Source organism: Bubalus bubalis, chromosome 4 (assembly GCF_019923935.1).
Source record: "Bubalus bubalis isolate 160015118507 breed Murrah chromosome 4, NDDB_SH_1, whole genome shotgun sequence".
Lineage (NCBI taxonomy): Eukaryota > Metazoa > Chordata > Mammalia > Artiodactyla > Bovidae > Bubalus > Bubalus bubalis.
In genome coordinates, this window is record NC_059160.1 from 145,110,192 (window position 1) to 145,123,421 (window position 13,230).

At 47.1% G+C, this 13,230-nt stretch overlaps 1 protein-coding gene across 1 annotated transcript; it reads left to right on the forward strand.

The window, feature by feature from the left end:
• The first annotated feature begins 2,391 nt into the window (after nucleotides 1-2,391).
• LOC123333437 (failed axon connections homolog) lies at nucleotides 2,392-3,794 on the forward strand. Its single transcript, XM_044942202.1, has 2 exons — nucleotides 2,392-2,398; nucleotides 2,630-3,794. The coding sequence occupies exon 2, from the start codon at nucleotides 2,727-2,729 to the stop codon at nucleotides 3,591-3,593; it is 867 nt and encodes a 288-aa protein (XP_044798137.1). The 5' UTR covers nucleotides 2,392-2,398; nucleotides 2,630-2,726; the 3' UTR covers nucleotides 3,594-3,794.
• The last annotated feature ends 9,436 nt before the right edge of the window (nucleotides 3,795-13,230 follow it).

The window sequence follows — 13,230 nt, forward strand, 5'->3', positions numbered from 1 at the left end:
CCCCTTGCTGTAGGTGAGTGGCTGCCATTTGCTTAAAGCCAACTGAAAGGTGAGAGAACTGGATTCAAACCCAGCCTGAGCTCTTTTCATAACATCCTGAAAGAAAGCCCACCATCCCACAGGGATGGACAGAGGCAGGTTCCAGGAGGAGGTGACCTTTCCGTGTAAACGTCTGGAGGTGTCTGGGCTAGAGAGCATGTCCTGGCAAGAGGAAAGAGACCATGTACAGAGACTCGCAGCCAGGCCAGAGCTGTTCCTTTACCAGACAGAAGGGAGGCCACGTGGAAGGGCAGGGAGCACCAGGGCCTGGAGAATGAGCTGAGACCTAGAGAGGGCATGGCCTGGGGATGGATAGGGCAGGGTGTGTGGAGAAAGCTGGGTTGTGCCCCAGGCCACCCAGGGCCCTTGTGTTCCAGGCCGGCATGGGGGCCTGGGTCCTTATTACCTGCTTCCAAGTCCTTCTATGAACCTGTTCTGGCTGAACTGGCCCTGCGTGTCACCTGTGCCCATGTCTAGCACAGGTCCCTGCACAGATGGAGCAACGTGAGTGAGTGTTGAATACCTGGACCTCTGAGGATGCTGTGACATGGAGCTTTGGAAGCCTGGTCAGGCACTCAGTGAGTAAGAGGTTGCTGATTTTAACCAAAAGATCACTAAATGCACAGCAAAAGCTTGACGCTTCCTGCCTGTCTACGTCGCTTTGTTTCATATGCCCAAGAACCAAGATAACAAAAGGGAGCTGCTGTTTATTAATCATTTTCTATGTACTAAGTGCTATGCTAAAAACTTTACAAACCACTATTTTAATTTAATGGCGTGGGGTGTGAGGTGAAATTGGTGGTGAGGAGTGGTGGTGCTGCTGAGTTTGGATGTGGGGAGAATGGAGTGCCATCATAGGTTCCAGAGTGAGGGAAGACGAAACTGGTGTCTGATGTTGGTTTTAAAGGCCGTGGGGCCAGGGACTCCCCTGGTGGCCCAGTGGCTAAGACTCCAAGCTCCTAGTTCAGGGAGCCCAGGTTCGATCCCCGGTCAGGCAACTGGATCCCGCATGCCACAACTGAAGATCCCAGATGCCGCAACTAAGACTCAGGGCAACCAAATAAATGAATATAAATTAAAAAAATAAATAAATAAAGGTCGTGGGGCCAGGAGGAGAGGGGAAGGACTAGAGGAAGAGAGCTCAAGAGAAGAAAAAAGTAAACTAGACAGAGAAAAAGAGAAGGAGGGGGTGAGGCCCAGGCAGAGGAGGACACAGTGATAAGTGGTAATTGCTACCATTCGTTCACTGTATTTCACCAAGCCTTTGCATGCACATCATCTCTCTGGATCTAATCCTCAGAACAGGCCTATGAAGTAATAATGATAACTCCTGCTTACTGAGCCCTGCTCTATGCCAGGGACTTTATGTACATTTCCTCTAGCACTCATCTGCCAGAGGGTGAGTGCTCTTATCCAGTCCCCTCTACAGATGATATATCTGGGGTTCCAATAGGCTGAGGAACTCACCCAGGATTGAGGCTCAGACCTGGGGTTTGAATGCAGGCCTGTCTGGCCCTCCCCACTGTTTCAGACTTTATCCCATTTACAGATAAGGAAGCTGAGGTTCAGAGAGGGCCCGAGGTGCCGTAGGCCAGGGAGCATCTTGGCTGCAGCTCTTCCATTTGGCTGCAGGCTGGCCACACTGGGCCTTAGGGGTTTGGGGACCAAGTGGCCCCTCCCTGATCAAAGCCCCTGAGTCTATTCATGTTGGTCCCTGTGATTCCTGAAGTGGCCGTGTCCCTGCTAACCACTGCTGGAGGCAGCTCTTCCAGGTGCTTGAAGTCTGGTCTGGGCCCCACAGTAAGGCTTTGGGGAGCGGAGGCAGGTCCTTGGGAGCAGACAAAGTCCAGATTGTCTCTTACCTTGCCAAGTCAGCATCAGAGCTTGGCACTGCAAGGCATGGGGCCTCTTCAGTGCATGTTGGGCCCACGTGGGGCCACTTTCTTACTTCCTGGTACCACAAATGCTTTAGGTTCATTTTGCATTTTTCCTGTCCCAGACATAGAGTTCCTTTTACTGGAACCTGGTTCCTTGTACTGGACGATGATATTTAGAAACCAAGATCTGGGCATGAAGTATGCTTGTTACTACTGAATGTCAGTGCTTCTAGATTCTCTTAGTGGACAGAGCTAGGAAATGTATCTATCTACAGATGGTGACTGCAGCCGTGAAATTAAAAGATGCTTGCTCCTTGGAAGGAAAGTTATGACCAACCTAGATAGTATATTAAAAAGCAGAGACATTACTTTGCCAACAAAGGTCCATCTAGTCAAGGCTATGGTTTTTCCAGTAGTCATGTATGGATGTGAGAGTTGGACTATAAAGAAAGCTGAGGGACTTGGGCTGTGTCTCTCAGAGGGTAAGTCTCTCTAGGGTACACTTTTGCTGTTATTTGTTAAACCAGACATCTCTCCAGGGGCACATGGCCAAGACCCAGGTAACCGTGTACCGTGATAAGAGTGTTTTTATAAGTTCTGCAAAGACACAGCGCTTTCCCGATGGCCAGAACAATGTAATTTGCGACCTGGCCCGGGCCCTGGTCACTGGCTCGTGCGGGGCGGTGTCTCGGGGGAGCTCCGCGCGGCCCCAGGAAACAGCAAGAGATTGACTCCAAAGATGCTATTATTTTGCATCAGTTTGCAAGACCTAACAATGGTGTCCCCAGTTTATCTCCTTTCTGTTTGAAAATGGAAACTTATTTAAGGATGGCTGACTTACCCTATCAGAATTATTTTGGTGGAAAACTCTCTGCTCAAGGGAAAATGCCTTGGATTGAATATAATCATGAAAAAGTTTCCGGGACAGAATTCATAATTGACTTTCTGGAAGAGAAACTTGGAGTGAATTTAAACAAAAACCTTGGTCCTCATGAAAGAGCCATCTCCAGGGCAGTGACTAAGATGGTGGAGGAGCATTTCTACTGGACCTTAGCTTATTGCCAGTGGGTGGACAATCTCAATGAGACCCGGAAGATGCTCTCTCTTAGTGGTGGCGGTCCCTTCAGTAACCTGCTGAGGTGGGTCGTGTGCCACATAACGAAAGGAATCGTGAAACGCGAGATGCATGGCCACGGCATTGGCCGCTTCTCCGAGGAGGAGATTTACATGCTGATGGAGAAGGACATGCGGTCTTTAGCAGGGCTTCTGGGTGACAAGAAGTACATCATGGGGCCCAAGCTCTCCACCCTCGATGCTACTGTCTTTGGACACTTGGCCCAGGCAATGTGGACCTTACCTGGGACAAGACCTGAACGGCTGATTAAAGGTGAGCTGATCAATCTCGCTATGTACTGTGAGAGGATAAGGAGAAAATTCTGGCCTGAGTGGCACCATGATGATGACAACACCATCTATGAGTCAGAGGAGAGCAGTGACGGGAGCAAAACACACACGCCCCTGCTGGATTTCAGCTTTTACTCAAGGACAGACACCTTTGAAGACGAGGGAGCAGAGAACAGTTTTTCCAGAACCCCAGACACAGATTTCACAGGACACTCGCTCTTTGACTCTGATGTGGACATGGATGACTACACAGACCATGAACAGTGCAAGTGACGGGCAGCCTCGCTGACCCTCCTCTGTTGGAGCTGCCACTCCCTGGGGTCAGTCCAGTTTCCCAGGCAGAAATCCATTGATCTGGGAGGAGATCTTCGTGCTTGGCACAGTTCTCACAAGCTAACTGGAGTAGAGCAGCCTTATTTCTTTTTTGTACAAACAAGACACAGAACCATTCCTATGGCTCCATTTAAAACAGAGGCAAAAAAAATAAAAAAAGTCAGCATGGTTCCTGAAATCCATTTTTTGTTTTCATTAGAAAACTAACATTGTGTGGTAGAGCAGTGCAAGAGCGGGTTGTCCACAGACTGCTTATACGTTGATCCCCTGCAACCTGAGGGCTTAGGTGTGAGATGGATCCTGGAACATCCTTCATCCAGTAGGATTCAAAGTCATGAGTGATGTCATCAGAAGGAATGCAGGAGATAAATGTTCTTTGGTGGCCACTTGTATTTTCTGTGTGTATATTGTATGTTGAAATATAAGTCAAATAAAATCCATAGATATTCAGTGAAAAAAAAAAAAAAAAAAGCTGAGCACCGAAGAATTGATGGCTTTTGAACTGTGGTGTTGAAGAAGACTCTTGAGAGTCCCTTGGACTGCAAGGAGATCCAACAAGTCCATTCTAAAGGAGATCAGTCCTGGGTGTTCATTGGAAGGACTGATGCTAAAGCTGAAACTCCAATACTTTGGCCACCTCATGTGAAGGGTTGACTCATTGGAAAAGACCCTGATTCTGGGAGGGATTGGGGGCAGGAGGAGAAGGGGACGACAGAGGATGAGATGGCTATATGGCACCACCGACTCGATGGACATGAGTTTGAGTAAACTCCGGGAGTTGGTGATGGACAGGGAGGCCTGGTGTGCTTCGATTCATGAGGTTGCAAAGAGTCGCACATGACTGAGTGACTGAACTGAACTGAAGAGAATTAAGGATCTTCCCAACCCAGGGATCCAACCCAGGTCTCCCACATTACAGGCAGATTCTTTATCAGCTGAGCCACAAGGGAAGCCCAAGAATACTGGAGAGGGTAGACCTATCCCGTCTCCAGCGGATCTTCCTGACCCAGAAATTGAACTGGGGTCTCCTGCATTGCAGGCGGATTCTTTATCAACTGAGCTATCAGGGAGGCCCATTAAGGGAGGGGAGAGGTTTCAATTCCTCCTTATCTTTATTCCACTGGCCTGCGAGGGCTTTGCCAAAGTACAAACTCCTAAAGTCTGGCCTGATGAGCGGCTGGAACCCTAGGAGGAAGAAGAAGTAGGGTCTTCTGGCCGCTGTGGCCAGGGGCAACTCCAAATCTAGGTTCTCAGAACACTCACCAAGGCCCCAGGTGGCTAGGAAGTGCTGTCGGGGCATGTGGGCGGCAGCTGAGAGAGGGGGCAGTAGCGCTCCCTGCTCTTCCTAAACCCCAAGTCCTGTTGGTGTCAGGTCTCCCCCGGCAGAGCCTGTGGTTGTTGTTCAGTCGTTCAGTTATGTCTGACTCTTTGTGACCCCATGGCCAGCCTTCCCTGTCCTTCACTATTTCCTGCAGTTTGCGCAAACTCATGTCCATTGAGTCAGTGATGCTATACAACCAACTTGTCATCTGTCACCCCCTTCTCCTCCTGCCTTCAATCTTCCCAGCATCAGGTACTTTTCCAATGAGTTGGCTCTTCACATTAGGTGGCCAAATGGAGTTTCAGCTTCAGCATCAGTCCTTCCAATGAGTATTCAGGACTGATTTCCTTCAAGATTAACTGGTTTGATCTCCTTGCAGTCCAAAGAACTCTCAAGAGTCTTCTCCAAAACCACAGTTCAAAAGCATCAATTCTTCAGCACTCAGCTTTCTTTATGGTCCAATTCTCACATCCATACACGACTACTGGAAAAGCCATAGCTCTGACTGGATGGATCTTTGTCAACAAAGTAATGTCTCTGCTTTTTTAATACCCTATCTAGGTTGGTCATAGCTTTTTTTCCAAGGAGCAAGCATCTTTTAATTTCATTGATGCAGTCACCATCTGCAGTGACTTTAGAGCACGAGAAAATAAAATTTGTCACTGTTTCCACTGTTTCCCCATCTATTTGCCATGAAGTTATAGAACTGGATGCAATGATCTTAGTTTTCTGAATGTTGAGTTTTAAGCCAGGTTTTCACTCTCCTCTTTCACCTTCATCAAAAGACCCTTTAGTGCTTCTTCGATTTCTGCCATTAGGACAGTGTCATCTGCATATCTGAAGCAATATTTTTCCTGGAAATTTTGATTCCAGCTTGTGCTTCATCCAGCCCAGCATTTTGCATGATGTACTCTGCATATAAGTTAAATAATACAACCTTTACATACTCTTTTCCCAATTTTGAACCAGTCCATTGTTCCATGTCCAGTTCTAACTGGTGCTTCTTGACCAGCATACAGGTTTCACAGGAGGCAGGTAAGTTGGTCTGATAGTCTCATCTCCTTAAGAATTTCCCACAGTTTGTTGTTATCTACACAGTCAGAGGCTTTTAGCATAGTTAATGAAGCAGAAGTAGATGTTTTTCTAAAATTCTCTTGCTTTTTCTGTGATCCAACAGTTGTTGGCAGTTTGATCTCTGATTCCTCTGCTTTTTCTAAATCCAGCTTGTACACCTGGAAGTTCTCAGTTGAAGCCTAGCTTGAAGAATTTTGAGTATTACCTTGCTAGCACGTGAAATGAGTACAATTATTTGGTAGTTTGAGCATTCTTTGGCATTGTCTTTATTTGGGATTGGAATGAAAACTGACCTCTTTCAGTCCTGTGGCGATTACTGAGCTTTCCAAATTTGCTGGCATATTGAATACAGCGCTTTAACAGCATCATCTTTTAGGATTTTAAATAGCTCAGGTATTTAAATAGCTCAGTGGGAATTCCATCACCTCCTGTAGTTTTGTTCATAGTGATGCTTCCTAAGGCCCACCTGACTTCACATTCCAGCACATCTGGCTCTAGGTGAGTGACCACACCATTGTGATTATCTGGGTCATGAAGACCTTTTTTGTATAGTTCTTCTGTGTATTCTTGCCACCTCTTCCTGATATCTTTTGTTTCTGTTAGGTCCGCACCATCTCTGGAGTCGCAGGTGGGTGAGGGAACTGAGCCTCAGGTAGATCTGCACAGTGCCTGGGGCTCCCAGCAGGTTGAGGTGAGAGGATCCTCCATAAGGCCTGAAGGGTCTCTCTCTGACCTGGGGCACCTACAGGCCCATTTCCAAGGGTCTGTCCTTGCTGGAAGGCCACGGAAAGCAAAGGCTTCCAAATAGGGAATGTTCTAGTGGGGGTAAGGGGTGCAGAGAGATGAGCCTCCCACCCCAGGGTATGAAGGGGCAGTTCCGTGGCCTTAATCATGAGGAATTGGGTGCTGCTGGGCGGTAGACAAAGCTCCACCAGGGAGCTAGAAGGTTTCAGCGCAGCCTGTGACCTGGACTAGCAATTTAACCTCTGTCATCAGAACGTCAGAATATTTTTCTCACTAGGTTGCTGTGGGGCTCAGAGGAGATTACAAATAATGGTTGCCAATATTTGTTTTATTGATTACTGGCTAGGAACCAGGCAGGAAGTCCCAGGCAGATCGAACATCTGCTCCTTAAGAAAAATGGTGTTTTAATGCCTTGTGGGCTGGGCTCTGAACCTTCTCCTCAGGGTCTGCAGGGCTCAGCAGGAACGGGGAGACCCAGACATCCCGTGGACCCAGCTCCTGCTGCCCACACATACCTGAGATGCCTGGAGGAGGCAGGAGAGCAGATGGTGGGCAGGAAGTATGGCCTTGGGGCACTGGTCAGGCAAGGTGCCAGTGTTCAAATGACCTTGGGCATGTCCCTTACTCTTTCTAAGCCTTGGTTTCCTCATGTATAAAATGGGCACAATAGAAGTATTTACATCACAGCATTGTTGTGGTTTAATAAGATACCATCCACCAATAGCACTTTGAAGAATCAACTGGTATTTTTTCCCCACTGTATTTCCTCCCTTCCCCACCCTTCTCCCCTTCCTGCAGAGCTTTTGTGCTCATTGCCTCAGGGAAAGGATGTGACAGAAGGAGGCAAAGGAAAATAGAAAGAGTCTCTTCCAGACTTTTGTGTGCAAAGCCTTGGCTGGAGGGAAAACTGAAAAGATTTAGGGAAAAAACATCCTGAGTGAGTAAGAACACCCCACCCCACCTACTAGCAAAGCACTCCCTGATGAGGAGGAAGAGGAGGATGGCTGGGCGGGTTGAGGAGAGGGAGGGGTGAGTCCTGGAGGTATCCTGGGGAAGCACCACCGCTTTAATAGAGGTTTTGGATCTGGAGTAGAGTGGGGACCTAGGCTCCGCTCGTGGGGAGAATCCTGGGGAGGCCATGAGGCCCAGCAAAAGGAAAGGGCTGGGCAGCATGACAAGGTCATGGCCTCAAACAGCCCCACTGTGAGTTCTGCTCCATCAGGATGTGGAAGCAGCAGGTGGGTCCCAGATGCAACTGTGACCCAGAGGTGGATAGACAGTCCCGTCCCCTCCCAGACTGACAGGATCGTCAGACAGGATCACAGGGCACCTCCATGGTGACCAAGTGGACTCAGGACACCATTGTCTCACTTGATGCCTTGTCTGTAATGACAGCCACCCTCCTCCCCATGGGAACTAGGACATCCTCCTGGGGAAAGTGGCAATGTAACTTGAGTTGTCTGAGATTAAGATTCAGCCACCACTGGCACGGAGATTTGAAGAAAAAAATAAGGCTGAGTCACAGAAAATGAAGTCCTATGTCTTAGCCACTTAAATGATGGACTGTGTGCAACTGGTGCCTGCTACAAATTTAGGCAAGGGGCTTAGCGTGGCGCCTGACGTGTGGCAGGTCCTGGCTGCCGTGCCCAGAGCCAGGTGGGCTGCAGAGCCTAGCCCTGCCTGTCAGGCTCTCCCCTGCTGAGGGTAATCAGGTGGGTAGCGTGGCTCTGGGGAGTGCGTACCCACTCAGCTCCCTGTCCTCCCCAACCTCCCTGAGGTCTGAATGTGACATTGCTCCCCCACATTCCATGAACATTTCTCCCACTTTTCTCCAAGCTGTTGGGGTTCTCTGCTGAGCCTCTGGAGCCCTTGGCTTGATGGCTGGCACCACCTAGACTCGGTGAGCATAAAGCGTTCTCTGGGAAGATGGACCTCAGTGTGTCCTGCCCGACTCTGCATGACACAGAGATCTCCTAGGACACCCCAGCCAGTTCACCCGAGTCACAGCCAAGTGAGTGACATATCTACTCTGGCCGGGGCCCATGCTTACACCCTTCTCAGCCTGGAGTCTTGAGAGGCAACACAATGGCTGGGAGTGGTCCGTGTTGTCTGGGCAGGGGCAGCTTCATCAGGGTCAACAGAAGATTCTCAAAGAACAGCACCCTGGTCAAAACCTTTCAAAGGCAGCTTGAGGTTGAATGTGGCATTTTCTACACACACCTGGATCTGAGGGTCCTCACCAGAGAGAGGGTCCAGGCTTTATCCTCATTCGTGGAGCTGATTGGCCTGAAATGTCATTGTATTAGGATTCACCAGAGAAACAGAACCAGTTGGCTGTCTCTAACCCTCACCATTGGGTTTCAGTAGAGCTCCAAGAGGGCCAAGGTCTACCTTTGTCACGTGGCTGGAAGGTGGCAGAGAGCCCTGGCTCTCACTCCTGTGCTCCTTTGAAAGAAACCTGCTATATCTCCTCAGGCAGAGGGCAGTCCAGATAGATTGTAGAAGCAATGCCAACCTCACTCCCGTTACTTTCCTGTTTCCCACTCATGAGCTCTTTGTAGCTTTTTATCACAGGACTCAGAGGTGCTTGGCTAAGCCTGGTTCAACAGTATGAGTGGCAGATAATCACAGTTGTTATATGGGTTCAGGGCAACTAAAAAAGACAAACCACCTGGTCCTCGTTAACTGTGATAGGCAGCTGAGCTGCTCAGCACAGAGGGTGCACTCAGCAGACTTCAGCCGTGATCATCACCATCATCCCTGTGGTCATAACAGGCAGTCTTGCTCTAAGCTCGTCTCTGCACTTATTCATGTTGTGACCACGAGCACTCTCATCTCAGGTCCTCACCTGTAAAACGATGGCAATGATAACATCCTCTTGGGATTAATTTGAGGACCAAATAAAACAATGGATGTAAAACTTCTTTGAAAAATATTAAAGTAAGCCAGTGGTATTATTTCTTGGTAAATAGTTGAATTTTCTTGTACTTAAACATCAAACCAAGCACGACTCACCTCTGAGCTTGATGACTGTGACCATTCTTGACAGAAACTTGTGTGTGAATGTAACAGTTCGCACTTTAATCCAAGGGAGAACATTTTATTTATTTTCGCAAGCTAACCCCTGCAATTAAGACAGAAAAGTGAATTTAAAGAAAAATAAAGCTTAGGTTTGGAAATTGGAACATAAATCGAAGAATGCACCAACTTCTGATTGTTAGTCAAACGCTCACTGGAGTTTGGTAGCTTATAACTGAAATATAGGACTCTGGTTTTTAATACCAGTTTTGTCTTTTAAAGACAATTTGATGGTAAATCATTAAAAAAAATCAATGTGATTTAAAAAATGGGCCATAGATATAAATGGAAAGTGCAGAATTATGAAACTCCTAGAGGACAGAAAAAGTGAAATTCTAGATGACCTTGGATATGGCAATGGCTTTTTAGGTAACCCTAAAAACAAATAGATGGGGAAACAGTGGAAACAGTGGCTGACTTTATTTTTCTGGGCTCCAAAATCACTGCAGATGGTGATTGCAGCCATGAAATTAAAAGATGCTTGCTCCTTGGAAGGAAAGTTATAACAACCCTGCTAAGTCACTTCAGTCGTGTCCGACTCTGTGCAAACCCTGAGATGGCAGCCCACCAGGCTCCCCGTCCCTGAAGCATATTAAAAAGCAGAGACGTTACTTTGCCAACAAAGGTCCATCTAGTCAAGGCTATGGTTTTTCCAGTAGTCATGTATGGATATGAGAGTTGGACGGTGAAGAAAGCTGAGCGCCAAAGAATTGGTGCTTTTGAACTGTGGTGTTGGAGAAGACTCTTGAGAGTCCCTTGGACTGCAAGGAGATCCAACCAGTCCATCCTAAAGGAGATCAGTCCTGGGTGTTCATCGAAAGGACCAATGTTGAAGCTGAAATACCAATACTTTGGCCACCTGATGCGAAGAGCTGAGTCATTTGAAAAGTCCCTGACGCTGGGAAAGATTGAGGGCAGGAGGAGAAGGGGATGACAGAGGATGAGATGATTGTATGGCACCACTGACTTGATGGACATGGGTTGGGTGGACTCTGGGAGTTGGTGATGGATAGGGAGACCTGGTGTACTGCGGTTCATGGGGTCACAAAGAGTCGGACACGACTCAGTGACTGAACTGAACTGAACTGAACTGAAAAGCAAAATCTATGAAAGATGTAATTGATAATTTGAACTTCAGTAAAATTACAAACTCCAGCCCTATGAAAGACTGGCAAGAGATATGGAAGACAATTCACAGACTAGAAGAAAATATTTGCAAAAGACATCTGATAAAGAATTGTTATCCAAACTATGCAAAGAATTTTTAAACTCAACAAAAAGAAAATGAGTAATTCAATTAAAAAGTGGGCAGAAGACCTGAACAGACACCTTGTCAAAGAACAAATGGACAACAAATAAACATAAGAAAAGATGCTGAATATCAAAGAACTGTATTAGAGAATCACAAATTAAAACAATTAGATACCTCACACACCTGTTAGAAGGGCCAAAATAAAAAACACGTTGTGACAACACTGTTTGCTGGTGAGGATATGGGGCAACATGAACTCTCATTCATTATTTATGGAAATGCAAAATGTTGTTGTTAAGTTGCTAAGTCGTGTCTAACTCTTTGCGACCCCATGGACTGCAGCATGCCAGCCTTCCCTGTCCTTCACTACCTCCCAGACTTTGCTCAAACTCATTGAGTTGGTGATGCCATCCAACCATCGCATTCTCTGTTACCCTCTTCTCTTCCTGCCTTCAATCTTTCCCGGCATCAGGGTCTTTTCCAATAAGTCTCCTCTTCACATCAGGTGGCCAAAGTATTGGAGCTTCAACTTCAGCATCAGTCCATCCAATGCATATTCAGGGTTGATTTCCTTTAGGATTGACTGGTTTGATCTCCTTCCTATCCAAGGGACTCTCAAGAGTCTTCTCCAATACCACAGTTCAAAAGCATCAGTTCTTCATGGGAATGCAAAATGGTACAGCTACTTTGGAAGACAGCTTAGCAATTTCATGCAAACTAAACATACTCTTAACATATGGCCCAGCAATCACATTCCTTGGTATTTACCCAAATGAAGTGAAGACTTATGTCCACACAAAACCCTGCACATGAATGTGTATGCCAGCTTTATTTATAATCGCCAAAACCTGAAACAACCAAGATGGCCTTCATTAGGTGAACAGATAAACTGTGGTACATCCACACAGTGTAATATTATTTAGTACTATCAAGTCATCAAAGGCATGGAGGATATGTAAGTGCATATTGCTAAGTGAAAGAAGCTGATCTGAAAATGCTACTTTATGATTCCAACCACATGACATTCTAGAAAAGGCAAAACTATGGAGACAATAAAAAGGTCAGTGATTTCTAGGGGTTTTGAGGGAGGGGATGAGGATAAATGGTGGGACTCAGAGAATTTTTAAGGCAGTGAAACCACTCTGTTTGATGCTTAATGGTAAATACTTATCATTGTACATTTGTCCAAACCCATAGGATGTACAACATTCAGAGTAAACCCTAATGTGGACCCTAACCGTGAACCCTGAACAATAACGATGTGTCCATGTAGGTTCATAGGTTGTAACCACTATACCTCTGTGGTGCGGGATATTGCTAGTGAGTGGAGGAGGCTTGCATTTTTGGGGACAGGGGTATTTGGGAACTCTCTGCACCTTCAGCTCAATTTTGCTGTGAATCTTAAAACTGCTCAAGAAAATAAAGTCTATTTTTAAAAAGTCGACATGAGAGAAATTGTCTTCCGATACCATTCTGTCCTCCTCTTAAAAATGTCCTTTTGTTTTCAATTTTTTATTATGGCTGAAGTCAACTCTTTACTTGGGACTCAGCCTCGTTGATGAAAACTTGAGAGATCTGAGCTTTAGTTCCATGAAAGCCACTACGTGTCCTGTCTTATAAATCACCTCTTCTGGCCCTCATTCTTTCTATGTAGTGGGGGTGTTGGGTGTGCTGGAGCTGGTGTGGGTGCTGAATGGGTGGTGCCGGTGGAGGAGATGATGGTAGTTGTGGTCGGCTCGGTGATGAAGGTGGTGAGCACGGCGCCGGGCAGGGTAGTGGTGGTCCTTAGCTTGGGCGTGACTGTTGTGGAGCTGGTGTAGGAGCTGGCAGAGGGGATGGTGGGCATGGTTGTGACGGTGGGGGTGGAGGAGGTGGGCATGGAGGGGAGTGGTTGCAGTAACAGTAGAGGTGGTGGAGATGGAGGTGGAAGGAGAGGTGGCGAGGGAGGGGTTGGTCCAGATGGCCTCAGGTTTTTTCCCAGAGCTGCTCTTCTCTGTTCTTAGATCTGTGCTGTCATTTCTGTGGACAGTGGTCGGCCTCTGAGGCTACCAGTGGAACAAAGCGGAAAGGAAGAAAAGATTCAAAATCAGCAGGGCCAAATGCTTTTA